This window comes from Bidens hawaiensis, unplaced genomic scaffold (genome assembly GCF_021521415.1).
Source record: "Bidens hawaiensis isolate Kalapana, Puna unplaced genomic scaffold, B.hawaiensis_p1.1 tig00031166_1, whole genome shotgun sequence".
Classification (NCBI taxonomy): domain Eukaryota; kingdom Viridiplantae; phylum Streptophyta; class Magnoliopsida; order Asterales; family Asteraceae; genus Bidens; species Bidens hawaiensis.
In genome coordinates this window covers 19,831-35,589 of record NW_027495240.1, presented here as the reverse complement: position 1 = coordinate 35,589, position 15,759 = coordinate 19,831, and the positions used below count along the sequence as shown (strand labels likewise).

At 35.0% G+C, this 15,759-nt stretch overlaps 1 protein-coding gene across 2 annotated transcripts; it reads right to left on the bottom strand.

Moving 5' to 3' along the window:
* Nucleotides 1–8,958: 8,958 nt before the first annotated feature.
* LOC143581756 (clathrin interactor EPSIN 1-like) lies at nucleotides 8,959–15,554 on the bottom strand. 2 transcript variants are annotated; one of them, XM_077064466.1, is made up of 10 exons: nucleotides 15,373–15,554; nucleotides 15,217–15,268; nucleotides 13,869–13,948; nucleotides 13,615–13,777; nucleotides 13,355–13,500; nucleotides 12,185–12,430; nucleotides 11,094–11,251; nucleotides 10,836–11,014; nucleotides 10,376–10,754; nucleotides 8,959–9,414 (listed from the first exon to the last, which is right to left on the bottom strand). In XM_077064466.1, exons 1-10 carry the CDS (start codon nucleotides 15,411–15,413, stop codon nucleotides 9,188–9,190), a joined length of 1,671 nt encoding a protein of 556 aa, XP_076920581.1. In that variant the 5' UTR covers nucleotides 15,414–15,554; the 3' UTR covers nucleotides 8,959–9,187. The 2 variants fall into 2 exon arrangements, with proteins under 2 accessions (XP_076920581.1, XP_076920580.1); XM_077064465.1 differs by having other exon boundaries at nucleotides 10,836–11,020; nucleotides 15,373–15,553.
* Between the last annotated feature and the right edge of the window lie 205 nt (nucleotides 15,555–15,759).

The following is a 15,759-nucleotide window of genomic DNA, read 5'->3' as shown; positions in this document are numbered from 1 at the left end:
TGCACAGCCTATCAAAATGTGATAACCACTTAAACTTAGCAGGTTTAAGTTTTTATATCACATAAGTTTTTACACATCATGAAAAACTATCAAATATATCAATGACTGAACTCACAATTCTTTTAGCCTATTATATCCATGTGTTTGGAGTAGATAGTTAATCTACTATCATTTCCCATTTTTTAGGATCAATTTCCATCACAAAACATTTTTTGCGTCTTAAAAGCACTAAAATGATTAGTCATTATCATTTATCATTATTCAATAACCAAAAGCTTTTGCCGTTCATCAAATTTTAACATTTTTAAATTTTTATTTTGTTATTGAGAATTTAAGCAAGAACTTGAGCAAATATGTAAATGACTCAATTATAAAGAAAATCTTTTTGCCTTTTTCAAATTTTGACTCAAATGTAAAAGAAAATATTTTTGGATTTTAGTAGAAAACATATTATATATAAGCATACAGATTGTACAAAAAGAAAACATAGATATGCATGTAGATGTTAGTGCATGAAATGTGACTGATGATTTGCAATTAAAGTTTTCAAGGTTAAAGTATTCGCTAGCTATGGAAAGGGGGAGTCTGTTAGTGCATTATTTGGTGTCCGTAGCTGATCGAATAAGTTATAGGTAAACTAGTCTGTATATTTAATGTAAAATGTCCATTCACTATGAATTGTATAGAGAATGGGTCCATTCGTTAGTTGACTAGGCTATTCGTTAAGTTATGAGCCCATTCGTTATGAAGTTATAATGAATGATGGCATATTCGATAAGGTATTACCATTCGTTATGGAGGCATAACGAATGGTGTCTCATTCATTACTACAATATAACGAATGAGGCTAACTAAACGAATAGAGCTAATAGCCTATATACAGGCAGCTCCTATTCATAATTAAGGAGAGATCTTATCCTAAGTTATTCCCTACTGCTACCATGCCGGATTCTCTCTAGCTTAAGTTATTCACCATAATGTATGTATTCCACCATTAACGTAATGAACAGTATTTAACGTATCGATCTCGTGTTTATCATATTGATATATCGATGTTAGTGGCTAGAACCGTTACCATGTCAGATTCTCTCTAGCTTAAGTTATTCACCATAATGTATGTATTCCACCATTAACGTAATGAACAGTATTTAACGTATCGATCTCGTGTTTATCATATTAATGTATCGATGTTAGTGGCTAGATCTTGGCTCGTATAGCGTTTTTACAATTGGTATCAGAGTAGACGGCTTCTCTCGATGCATCAAATTAAGGTATGAATCTAGTCAGAAATGGTGTTCTTCGTGTTCGTCAAGTTTTGGTACTGGTTTAAATTAAGGTGTTATTGATGGAATTGTGGTCGAATTCGTGTTTATTGATGAAATACGAAGCTTCCTATGCAATCTAGTGGTTAATTATGGTGAATTAAGGGATTCACCATTGAAGAGTAAGTTACTGTTTGATCAGATCTAGATCAAATCAGTGGTTATAAAGTTAATTTGAGGATAGATTTGTGATCGTGAAGAAAATCTGAGTATTTGGTGTGATTTTCATGTTTAATTATGAAGATTTGATGATTCTACCATGGATGAAGTTCAAATCTGCAGATTCCGACGAGATTTACGTTTTTTCGGCCGTCGTAATAGTAATTTCCGGTGAAAACGGATTTCTGTTGAACAGTAACAGATTTAACTGATCATTCGTTATATTATTTGGCCATTCGTTATGGGTTTTTTCAACGAATGGAGGCCATTCGTTAATTTAAGAAGGTCATTCGTTATGGAGTTTAACGAATGGGTACTCGGTTATTTATAATGAATGTGAACTCATCCGTGCAACTGTTCTAACGAATGTGAATAGTTATAACGAATGAAGTCTGATTAATTTATAACGATTGTGGATTCATTCGTTATTGGACCAGAAAAATGTGATCCTTAACGTATGGGACCTCATCCCTTCAACTGGTTTAACGAATGAGGATGTTATTTATAACGAATGTGGTCTATTCGTTCAATGGTGACGAATGACGACACATTGTTAACGTATGTAGACACTGTTCTAACGAATGAGAGACTGTTTTTATGAATGGTTATTAGGATAATGTATGGGATGAGATTGAAGCCTCATTCGTTCTTTGAGCTCATTCGTCATTGGTTTAACGTAAAAAAAAACTATTTTAGAAAAAATTTCTTAAACGAAATTTTCTAGGATATTCCTAATGTATTAGGTACTCTTCTGGCAAATTTTGGTGACATATTTTCCGGGCGACTTTTTACGCATTTCTACTGGCCGAGGAGGAGACCACGTGTATTTTAAAGAGGAGTTTGTTTGTGAGTTTTGAAGATTGTTCAAGACAGTTTGCTGAATTTGTCAAGAAAGGGGGGGAGATAAAACTCTCATTTGAGTTTATTTGGCTTGTATCTTCCTACCTTTGCAAGGGTTTCTTAAAAAATACTGTAATCCAGGTGGTAATTCAGGATTGCAAAGCTACGTTTGAATGAGTTCAAGACTGCAATTGTTCTTCGATTGTTGATTGATTTGTTCGAGATTGAAACTTGACTATGTGGGATACGAGTGTCTATCTATTTACTTATTTCTGAGGGACTTTGATCCTAACTATGTTGGTTATGAGTATACGGCGGATTACTTCTGTTGAGGGGGACGATTCTCGAACGGGTTGATCTTACTAAGGAATATACGAGTCTTGTCATTGGATTGAAGAATTTGATCATTCAGGGTTTAGTAATAGAGGTTGGAACTCTGAATCATATGCCCAAACATTAGTGCATCTTTGCGAATGGGATGTAGAAGAGCTTTAAAGAGTATATTTCGGATACACGTTATCAAGAGAGAGAAAACTGAAGTGACAGATGTTGAATGATCGGGTTGTTCATGATGTGTGACGGGGTTAAACGTAAAGAGATGTTTTCTTTACCTGTGCTGACAGATAGCTGATGACTTGCTACTGATTATTGAAATATTGAACTATATCATACGCCAGTGGATGATCAGGATGATCTCCAAGAGTTGCTCACTTTGAGGGGGAGATCTGATATGAGAAGCTTAGAATTGTTGGTTTGCTGAAAAGACTTATAGATTTGTCCTTCTGCACATGCCCAAGAATCATCAGTTAAGGGGGAATCTGTTAGTGCATGAAATGTGACTGATGATTTGCAGTTAAAGTTTTCAAGTTTAAAATATTTGATAGCTACAGAAAAGAGGGAGTCTGTTAGTGCATGATTTGGTGTCCGTAGCTGATCGAATAAGTTATAGATAGACTAGTCTGTATATTTAATGTAAAATGGTCATTTTGATGTAAAATGGCCACTCGCTATGAATTGTATAGCGAATGGGTCCATTCGTTGGTTGACTAGGCTATTCGTTAAGTTATGAGCCCATTCGTTATGAAGATATAACGAATGATGGCTTATTCGTTAAGATATTACCATTTGTTATGGAGGCATAACGAATGGTGTCTCATTCGTTACTACATTATAACAAATGAGGCTAACTTCAACGAATGTAGCTAATAGCCTATATATAGGCAGCTCCTATTTATAATTAAGGAGAGATCTGAGCCTAAGTTATTCCCAACCGTTACCATGCCAGATTCTCTCTAGCTTAAGTTATTCACCTTAATGTATGTATTCCACGATTAACGTAATGAACAGTATTTAATGTATCGATCTCGTGTTTATCATATTGATGTATCAATGTTAGCGGCTAGATCTTGGCTCGTATTGCGTTTTTACAATTGGTATCAGAGCCAGGTTACGAGCCAAGATCTAGCAGCTAACATCGATACATCAATATGATAAACACGCCGATACGTTATCAGGAAGAAAAATAGCAAGTTCAGCAAGAGTGACGTGATAGACCATATGAACAGTGCTCAACTGAAGTCATCGTTCGTTTTTACTTCAAGTTCACATGAAATTCTTCATATCTAGTGTCAAAAATTTAGATTCAGCAACCAGCCGTTCTTTAAATCAGCTCATACAACTTCAGTGTCTTCAATTTGAGCTCCATGGCTCTGATACCACTTGTCAGGATCGATAAAACCACATTTGACAATAACAAACGGAATAATAATAAACTTGAAGAACACTACTTGATGAAGGCGAAATCAACAATAATCAGTATGGTTGCTAAAAGAAGAAACACATATCTCAAGTTATACTCAAAAGATTTCCATTATAATATATCTCATTAAAATTCTTAGTACATGGAATCTAGGGTTTGTAGGAATGTCGGCTATAGAATAGGTTAGATAGTAAGTCAGGTTCTCAGGTGTCTAAGGTGTCCCATCAATGCTAACATTCTTTCTATTTATTGGGACCCTGAGATTCCTTCTAAAAACCCTAAAATCTAGGTAGAACTTTTAAAGATACAAGTGTAAAAGGTCTTCAAGCAAGCTTTATCCTTTCTCGAGGACGGCTCCTTGACCTTGTAATCTTCAATTAAGTCTTCGACTTCTATGATCAAGCATAGACTTAGAATAATTTGCATCGGGCAAACATTCCTCTCAAGCAAGCTTCATCTTAACAAGCAAAACCAAACTTTGCTCGGTATGCTACCACGAGAAAGAAAATCATTACTCGAATCACTTCAGACTTAACTTAATTTTTGTTAGAACAACCAATAGTATGCTCGGGTACTATTAAGTTGCTCGAACTAGAACCTTGTTGGGAGTATCTCTTAGAAAACTTTCATAAACTCCCTACCAGCATGCTTGTGATCTTTTATTCATAACTTGCTCGAGCCACAAAGTTGCTCGGGAACCTTGTTTAATCAGTTGCTCTTCAACAAGTTTGCTTAGAAAAACTTGTATGCTCGAGGATATCCCTTGCTTGAGGAAGTATTATTTTTCTCGAACTAAACACTTAGAAGATTCTGAAGAATTTATCATGCTCGGTTGTAGATTTCATGCTTGAGGAAGAACCTTTCATTGCTTAAAGTGCACTGGTTTTCTCGGAATCCATACTTAGCATTTCCGGGGAGGTTGAGAATATTTCAAATATTCATTTGACTCAACATAGATACGTAGGTGGATTGGTGGTGGTGAAGTACTTGTAGTTGCAAGCAGATGGGACAGCAGAGAACAAAGAGTTGTTGGCGTTGATGACTTGAATTTGGGTAAGGAAGGTTGGAATCACGTTAGCCATTTCCGTGGTGACGCGGGCAGCCAGACGACGGTCGGAGCTCCTTATGGGACGATGGAGATTACGGCGAGCAGACATATTGCATGAGTAAAATGTGCAAAGTTTTATGAGATGAGGATAAGTTAATGAAATATATGAGGTTGAAAATTTAAATAAGTTAACATGGTATGAATAATTAAATAAATATTTTATGGACAAACAAAAAATTAAATCATTATTGAGGTTGTGGTTGTGGTTATGGTTGAGGTTGAGATTTGTAACATTCTTGAATAATAAAAAAATAAAATAAATAATTCAAAAGTTTAAGGGTTTATTTGAAAATTATAACATCCATGAATCACCATGGATTTTCAATTCACAAATAATTAAATAATAAAGAAATAAATGAAAATGAGAGGTTGAAATTTTATGAATCACCATGTTTATTTCAATAAAACAAATGAAATTCGAACTCATCATAAAATTCGAGTGTTGAAATGTCCATGGATCTTCGACAAAATAGTCAAACACATAACAAAATCGAAATGAGGGTGTTTAAGTGAACAATTGAAGTATTCAGGAATCACTCTGTTACACTCCACCCAATCTTTCAACCAAAACACAATGAGGGAACCGAGTTTGAACGCGAATCACCATGAATTCGGTTATAATTGAGGAATGTAACCATAAATGTTCACGTTGATGCCAAGAGGTTAGTAGATCCGTATAACGTTTGGTGTAATATGATTTGGCGTAGTATGTTCCACTACCCTCACCTAAAACATCCAAGAAAACAACCGGATCTCACGGCTGATTGAGATTTGTATGCATTGTGTTTCCTTAGTCTCACAAGCCTTGGCATCAAGGGTTTGGATCACATGTGTGTCCCCCATACAATTACTACATAACCCGTCACACGAATCAAGCTCAAGGAGAGTGGAAATAAAAATCAAAAGCGTGGGAATTTTTAAATAATTTCCCAAAAATAAAATAACATCTAGGGTTTTTGAAAATGAATTTTGAGATTGAGGCATAGCCTCGGAGTTTTGTGTGTATGTGTACATCAATAATAAAAAATAAAATAATTAAATAATAAAAGTTGCAAACAATAATTAAACAATTAGGACAAACACATAAGCATGTATGAGACCCTAAACAATCTACTAAGTTGTTACGTCTAATCACATATTCACTAGACTTAGGCTATGATGCGAATCTATCACACCTCAACTACGGCGGAATATGTCATGGTGTGACTGATTTCTCATTAGCTCACAAGACACTAAGGGTCTGTTTGGTATGAGGTAATAGAATAGGCGATGGAATGAAATGAGTGTGGGAATGGAATGGAATGGACGAGGTAATGTAATTGATCATTACCATTCCATTAACATGTTTAGTTACCATGTGGGAATGACATGAATTATTAAATTTTTATTTTATGGTAAGCTAGAAAAAGGGTAATAAGGTAGGCGGCGAGCAGTAATGGTGGTGGTGGGTGGCGGTGGTGATGGGCGAGAGAGATTGGTGGTGGTGGCAGGTGGTGGTGATAGTGGGTGGTGGTGGTGGTGGCAATAGAAAGCGGCGGGTGGCGGGCGACAGTGATGGCTGGGAGCGATAGTTGGTGATTGCGGTGGTGGGCGACAATGGTAGGTGGTGGTGGGTGGTTGATAGAGGCGGTGGTGGAAGACGATGGTAGGCGGTGGTGGTGGTAGTGGCGGGTGGTGAAGGCGGTGGTGGGTGGTGGCGAGCGGTGGTGGTGGTTGTGGTGGTGTGAAGGTAATAGCCTAATAGGTAGTGGTGGTGAGAGGGTGTGGAGGTGATATGGTGTGAAAGAGGGATGGAATGAAAAAAAAACAAGGGGGTGAATGGAATGAATTTTAGGTGTTTTGAAGGGAATGGAATGGGCATGGTAATGGGTGATTCCATTCCATTGACCAACCAAACACATTTTTTTCATTCCATCATAATGAACCATTTCATTCCGCCTCTCATTCATTCATACCAAACGCTACCTAATTTAATAATGTGTAAATATCTGATTATTGTATTAACCGAAGTAAACTATCCAAATAAACTAACAACAATTCAAACAAAACATCCAATATTCAAAACAACTAAAAATAAAGTGTCTTTAATTGATAATTTATGGTCCATAAAATACGAACTTCAAACTTCCAATCATTCAATGTAAGTACCTGCAATATGCGTAAAATAATATATTTGTTAATAAAGTTGTTGAGTGAGCAACACAAATATTGATATATACGTATAAGATAAATAACAAAATGTTGAAGCGTATGCGGTAATTACTACAATTAATTTATCAAATAATGCCTTTTCACCAACTCAAAGTTAGGTTATTCTGACGATGTATGATCATACTAAATATGGATGAGGATGATCGTAGCAATAAACAACTTGCAATTAATCATGTAACAATCAATTTAACAAAACAAATAAACGAATTAAATAGAATTGTGATTGAGGACATTTTTAGCCAAATCATGTGGCTTTTTGGTACGCATTACCCTCAAAATAAAAGAGTAAAAACGGGGATGTGATTACTCACTTTAGAGAATTTAGCGATGAGAGATAATAATAAGATAAGAAAAATCCTCTTAAGCGAGCTAACAAAGCCAAACTTGTGAGTTTATCCTTAAAATCAAACAAAATACTTGAATGAATAAAACTATCAAAACTTGATCAATCAAACTTCAAATCTTGGGGTTTTCGATAAAAATAATGAAAATGTATGTTTAAGCGAGTGTTCGGTTCGTAGTCGGTCCGAATATCGACATAGGGTCGAAGTCGGTTCCGATATGCCCAAAATATGATGAATAGTGTGAGTTGAAGAAAAGTCAAAGTTAAAATCGATTTGATTGTTAATTAACCCCCCCCCCCCCCACCCCACCACCACCACCACCACCACCACCACCACCACTAAACAATACGTAAAGTCTTAAACGAATAAATTCCAATCGGATGTGAAAATCCCTTCAATCGTAGAAATTGGTAGAGGGGTTTTGATCCTTGGATAATTTGTAAGATAAAGCATTCACAAACTTACTCGAAATTCTTTGAACTAGGAGAAATAGAATGATGAAGGACAACTGACTTTGAAAGTCAAAGATGGATGAACCTGAAGATTAAAGCACCAATTCGTAATTGAGAGTGTTTTTAGTTAGGGTAAAGGTTAAGCAGAATATGAGTATGGTTTATATATGTTTATTTAGTCTTAGGGAGAAAGAAATCGTCCATTTGATGGCACCCTTTCGTTCAGGCTATGTGTAGTGGAGGGGCTACGAAATGGGGCGTTTTGCCTCATGTGATGCCCAGTCAGCAAATGGTAGGTTTTTGTTTTAGGGGTGTAATGATGTTGTAGTCCCTAAATATATATGTAAGACTCATAAAGTCCTATTTACATAATTCGTTCAAATATGCATAGATTTGACCTTATGACAATATATTCAATAAATGACTATTTATGTCCTATTAAACCTATTTACATAATTCGTTTATAGGCACCCTTTCGACTTTCGTTCATAAAGTTGCACAACGGACCAACGGAGTGGGTATTCACTCTACTCAACTTTTCATTCTTATATTCGGTTTAGTTTTGCCCTGAACCAATACTTTTAACTTTGATCCAAACCCATTGGCTCAGAACTCTTTTTCACCCAATGCCTGGCCCGCCCGTTTTTCCAAGCTTAACCCCCATGACATCTATACACTATACGATTATATCTATTGTGTTAAATCATATATGCTACAAAAATCTTACCTAACAGGCGGTTAACGACAAACCAATACACCTGAGTGTTTTGCAAGTAGCAGCATACGAATACAATAATACAATTGTTTGCAGTATACAAATACGGTATGATGGTCCCTCATAAGCATGCAACATCTCCCAAAAAAAAATCTTATGAATTGCTACCAAATTTGTAAACTTTAGTAGACATTTTAACACCCACATCAAACGATCTCACACGCGAATCAAACACTTTAAAAGTAGATACATAATATTTCACAAAACAAAGAGAAGTTTACTTTTGGAACGAGCCGTATTGATTTTGGGGGCCACTAAGGCTAGAGAAGAAATCATCCATGTCGGTTGTTGCTGAAGTTGTGAAACCCGTTGACTTGCCAAGCCCAGATCCTGAGCCCATGGCCTGGCCCATGAACAAAGAATTTGGAAGCCCTTTGTCTTTCTCTTCGGGCCCAGTAGACAGACCACCAACAATGCCCACGTCGGTTAAGTCTACCTTCTTGGCTGCTCGAATATGAAAATTATACGGTTATCATGAATGGGTCGTTTTGGGACGGGTCAAATAAAATGTCTCGTGTTAAACAGGTCGTGTCAACACAACGCGTTTAACTGAATGTGTCATCAGCTAACACGTACATGTTCAATAAGCAAGGTACAACTTAAAAGTGTGCATGAAACCGAAAAACCTAACCCAAACATAAATCGACGATTTGGTTTTATGTTTTCGTAAAATATAAATTTTCGGTTCTGTTTTGCAAGTAACTTAAACCGAAAAACCAAGCCAAACCAAACCAAATGTAGGAATTTTCAATCTTAATTTGAATGTTGAGTAATTTATAAAAATTTAATATATGGTATAACCCAAATGTATAATAAACAATTAATAATTTATTAATAAAAAGATCGGCCAAGATCCATTATATTAGGCCAGTTTTTTTCCCCAAAAAGTTTTGAGCCCAAATGGTAAAACTAAAAAACGAAACCAACCGGTTTTCAAGAACTTGAAACTGAATTTTTGGTTCTCGGTTCGGTTTTAGCCCAAAACCAATCCAAACCAACCAATGCACCACAGAAGTTACATGACGCGACACATTTAATGATTAAATGCAAGTATGTACCAGTTCATTAACACAAATGACACGACATGTTTCACTAAGCACCGTTAAGAAATAATAAGACCTTATTAACCCGATAAGTTAAAATTTACCAAAACCACAATCCATATTTTATTATAACATATTTTATTATTAATAAAACTACATCATCATGATAAACAGGTCACAACAGTGTCTCGTCGACCAGTTAGCCTATTTAACACAATAACTTAAGCACGTTATGAATGTCATAAACAAGTTAACCAAGTTGAATACGTTTAAACACGTCTTGATCGTTTTGACCTGTTTACGACTCAACCCCTTTTAACTTTGTGTCGTGTTAACAAGTCTGAAAAGAAAGAGTGACTTACGTCCAGTTATATTGAGATCAATTAGCCCACGGCTCAAAGAATCAGCCCAGACTCCGGATTTGACTTGAAACCCGTCCTTCTTTAATGGCGGTGCTGCGGTTTTAGAGTTTTGAGTGTTTAAACCACTGCTATCCATGAAGCTCTGTGTGGGCTCAGTAGGTACCGAACCAGCATTGGAAGAAAACGAACCAAAAAAGTCCGAGTTATCAAAATTGGTAAATGGAACAGCCGCAAATGGGTCAACTGTTTGTGTTGACGCTGTCTTTGACTCCAAGGGTTTGACCTCAGGTTCCACGACTTGTTCAGGAACCGCAAAAAAATCAACAGTTGAAGAAGCTGCAAAACTTGCTGGTGCAGAAGCAAATAGATCAACTTTATTCTGCAGAAAATGCCAAAACTTTTATATCATTAAGTGTACAAGTAAAAAAACAATTACTTTTGTATGAGTTTTGACTTTCACCTCAGATCCAGATGTTCCATTAGTTGGTGCTGATACAAAAGCAGCATCAGCAAATAAGTCAACTTCTTCTGAGATATTATTTCCATTGGAGCTTTGTGTGGGGCCAGATGTTGGTGCATCTAAAAAGTCACCGATTAAACTTTCACCAAACAAGTCCACCTGTGGAGTGCTTACAGTAGCTGCCTCTGCCAAACACCCAAACATTAGTCCAAACAACATAGTATAAACTAAATTTAAACATCATAGTAAGAAACAAACTTGCAGTTGATGTTCCTCGAGGGTCAAAATCATCAAAATCATCATCATTGTTATTTGAAGGTGCACTTGTGGTTTGTGATGGAATTGAGGAATATTTATCAGAAGCACTCTTTGTTGATGGTTTTGATGCGCCAGTAGTTGTAGAGTCTTGAACGGCGCTGTGGTCACTCTTTCAATGTTAGTAACATCAAAAATTAGGTCTGTAAACAAAGCGAACAAACACAAACTAAACATGTTTATGTTCATTCGTTTAGCTTTGATCGAACAAGCAACCAAAGGTGTTCATTAAATGAATGTTGTTTTCTTGTTCGTTTGTTAAATAAATGAAAATGTCCGTGTTGTTTATGTTCGTTCATTAACAGTATAAATGAAAGTACACGAACAAACATACATGAACATAGATGAACAAACATAACTGACCATAGATGAACAAACATAACTAAGCTAATTAAAAGTAATTGTGAAGAACAATGACCTGAGCCTAAAAAGTTATTAAATCCTAGATAACGGTAATGGGCCTAAAAGATTTATATTAATGTATTGATGAACACAAATGAGCAAAATTAAACAGATATATATATATATAACGAACATAAATGAACGCCACAGCACAAACATAAACAAATTTAAATGAACAAACATAAACGAGCATTCATGAACATAAATGAACGAACGAGATACGCATTCATGTTCATTCGTTTAACTAAATGAACCCAAAATTTCAATCACAACTGAACTTCCCGCCAAACAGTTCACTGAACGTTAAATTCATTTGCAGGCCTACCAAAAATATTATCATTCGATTTAGTATTGTTAGACCAAAGACTGACCACTTGGCTTTATTTTCAAATAAACTAAACATGTATACATATTTTCGGTTTCCAAAAACTACCATTCTATCATTCCAGTAACACAAGTTAGCATGACCATTTTCTGATGGTTAAATCTTTTACATATTTAAAAAAAGTACAAAAAAATCACATCATAACGTGTCTAATATCTTTCTTTACTTTTGTATCAGTAACACTATCATTTAACATATGGAACCTCTGCAGTGAAAATAAATTGCAATGCGAGTAAAAAGATCAAACCTTCCATAACGAGATGAGCCTTTTTTTAACGAGCTCCCGCTGCTAACGTCTTTGCGTGGCTTAAATTTACCTGGTTCAAACCTATCATCATTTGATTGGTCTCTTTCCTTAAAACTATCTTTATATGTGTCATTGTCTCTTGAACTACCATATCCACCATATCGATCACTTTTAAAGCTACTGCTGCTCATTGATGTTGCTGAGCCTGATTTAAATGTAATTCCAGTTGATGATAATCCAACATACCTAATAATAAATAATCAAATAACATAGTTTAAATGTTTAATCACATAAGTGTTGTATGAATTACAATTAAAAAGAAAAGAGAAATTGTTTCCTTTTATAGGGACTGTGGGCCTGTAAAAGAGCCAAGCGAACACGAACAAATGCGTCTGAATTTGAAAAATGAGTGGGCGCGAACAACTAAACGGAAGGGGTTTTCTTGTTCGTGTCCGTCTATTAAGAGAACAGTTGTGTTCATCTTTGTTTATATCCATTCATAGAGGTATAAACGAACAGTTCACGAACAAACACAAGTGGGACATGTTCGTCTTTTTTTAACTTTAACCAAAAAACTTATCCGACGTAAACACTTAAACGAACAAAGTTTCTTGCACGTGCTTGTTCGTTATAAAAATGAATGAGTTCATCTTTGTTTCTGTTTGTTAGTAGTTTAAACAAAAGGTTCATAAACGGACACAAACGGGACATGCTCGTCCTCGTATTTCAAACTTAAACCAAAAACGATCGCGCGAGAACAATTAAACGAGCAGGGTTTTCATGTTGTTGTACGTTCATTAAGAAAATGAATGTATTTATCTTCGCTTATGTTTGTTCTTAATAGTATAAGAAAACGGTTCACAAACGTAAACGAACATAACCAAACATAGCTCAGAAACATAAATTAAAGTAAACGTGAGAATCAATTTGTTCAGCCTTTAACTAAAACTAGACTAAAATCTAAATTGTAATGGGCCCATATAAATTTAAATGAATGTCTAAACAAATGAACTAAAACAAACGTAAACTAAACATAAATGAGCGAACATGCATTAATGTTCATTCGTTTGACTAAATGAACAAAAACTTATGTTCACATTCGTTTATGAAATAACAAAAGGTTCACTGAACGTTCGTTCATTACAAGCCTAAACAGAGACTGTGACTTACTTGTCACGGTTAGCAGCAGCTTTGTTTCTAGTTGCTTGAATTTTCTCTTTATCATTCAGCAATGACACTATGTTCTCAACTTTTTTCCTCACGTTGATCCCACTGTCTTTTCCATTCGGCTCAACGTACTCGAAACACGCAAATGACTTTATGATAGTAAGAATGTGATATAAGTCAGTTACTAACAAAAAATCACAAAATGACAAAAATGATAAATAAATAAAAATTAAAAAAAAATCTAGAACTGAAAGAAGACATACAGAGATCTGAAAAGTGTGCTCTATGATGTCATCAACAGCCCGTTCAGACCCGTTTGCCACCAAATACTCTATCACAGCTAATGCCTTATACACATGGCGCCAATTGCGGTCTGTTTCGGTTAATCGGGCCCACAGGACATTCATAACCATTTGACATTCAGAGCTAAAATATATATTGAAGCAAAAATAACAAATATTCAGTAAGGTATTGTAGAAAGGAGAGTTTATTATGCTAGAATGTAATAAAGATTTACAATTTTTTAGTTGCTTGTGCGATCTCTGCTAATGCGGTACCATGTGGACCCCACGGTTCGTCATCAGTTGCATCTAATACCTGTTTCAGTATCACTAAAGTTAAGCAAATGAATAGATCTAGAACAGCTATCTAATCATCATTAGGTTCACAGATTCTGTGGTTAGGCCTGTAAACGAACTGAATGTTCAGTGAACCATTCGGCAGGAACTCGTTTATGTTTGTTTATTTAACGATCATGAACAGAAAATGTTGTTCGTTTAACTAAATGAACGAACATGAAGACATGTTGGTTCGTTCATATACGTTCTTTTATGTTTGTTCATTTACGTTTGGTTATGTTCATTTACTTACGTTTGGTTACACTTGTTATGTTTGTTCATTTACATTCGTCGTTTATATGCATGTATTTGTTTTTGTGTTTTTTTTTTGCAATACTAGTTGACCTGCCATGTATGATGTATCAACTACCAAATTGAATGAACGAACAAGAACACACTCATTTTCCTTGTTAACTTGCATAAACTTACATTCATTAGTGTTCATTAATCTTCATTCCTTTACATTTGTTTATGCCCGTTCATTTATGTTTGTTTGTAATAACTACAAACGAACATAAACGGACGCAAGCATGTTCACTTTCTTAGCAAATAACATGAATAAGAAAATGAATTCATTAAAATGTTTGTGTTCAGTTAAATTCAAACATACAAACATGAATAGGTCTCCTTCGTGTTTGTTCGGTTTATTTGTAGTTCAATGTAATCTTGAATATAAACAGCAACAAGACCATCCGATTACCAAAAGGCTTTGGATAAAATCTAATCCACAAAAAACTTATTTAAAAACAACTTGGTATACTGTTTGGTTAATCCAAGGCATAAAACCAGATGTATCATAGCATACCATGTAACAGATCATGCTATTTTGTCAGATTTATTATATAATAAGAGTTGATATAAGGTCCACACCACAAAAACAGATCCTTAACCTCTATGAATGTGTTTGGAGTTAAGCTAACAGCTTCCTTTTGAAACTAAAGATATATATATATATATATTCATCCATCCTTCAACTCGGAATTCACAACAAATGAAAAAAAGAGCCACATTTTGATAACGAATTACTAATAAACAAACCATAATCTTCTCAAATGCATTAGTGATACCGAATCGGTTAAACTATTATAATGCTATAAACCTTGATCAAGTCCCAAATCCTTTTCTCATAATGTTTAAACAAATTCATATAAATTTGAATCAACAAAACCCTAGCGGATGAATACAAACCCTAAATCTTATAATATAACCTCCTATGTAACGATTGCTGAAACAACAGATTGAAATTACCTTCTGTTCGATCTCAGGAACCTTCAATACTTTCAAATTCACCTCTCGTTTTCTGGAATTGGAAGAATCAATACAAGATATTATTAGAATAATAATAATAATAATAATAATAATAATAATAATAATTTGGGGGAAATGGAAATGGAAATGGCTTACATCTCACGCACGGTCTGATCGATGACCTTCATGAAATCCATATTGGAATAGAATATATGAATGAAGAAGAATTGGGATTTGATGATCGAACCAGAATGAATCAATGAATGGATCTGCAATCAATCAATCGTTGGGAGTCGGATATTAGGACAAAGAGAAGGGAAAAAGATATTATAGATCTACATTATATTACCAATTATTTTATTATTTTATTACACTTAAAAACCTTTGAAAATTATTTAAAAAAAAAACTTAAAAATAAAAGTGGGTGTAAGCCATGTAGGAAAATAAAAATATAGGTAAACGTTATGTAGGAAATAAAAATGTCAAAGTCATTAGTCACATCAGCAAAAACTTAACCCCGTTAATTTTTTTTAACGGGAATCA

What these genes read in the sequence shown, in the direction of transcription:
- LOC143581756 (XM_077064465.1), bottom strand. Translation starts at nt 15,413, where the DNA reads ATGGATTTCATGAAGGTCATCGATCAGACCGTGCGTGAGAT. An exon ending in AGCACACTTTTCAGATCTCT is followed by an intron (nt 13,501 to 13,614) that starts GTATGTCTTCTT and finishes ACTATCATAAAG; the next exon opens with TCATTTGCGTGTTTCGAGTA. An exon ending in GGCTCATCTCGTTATGGAAG is followed by an intron (nt 11,252 to 12,184) that starts GTTTGATCTTTT and finishes GAGTGACCACAG; the next exon opens with CGCCGTTCAAGACTCTACAA.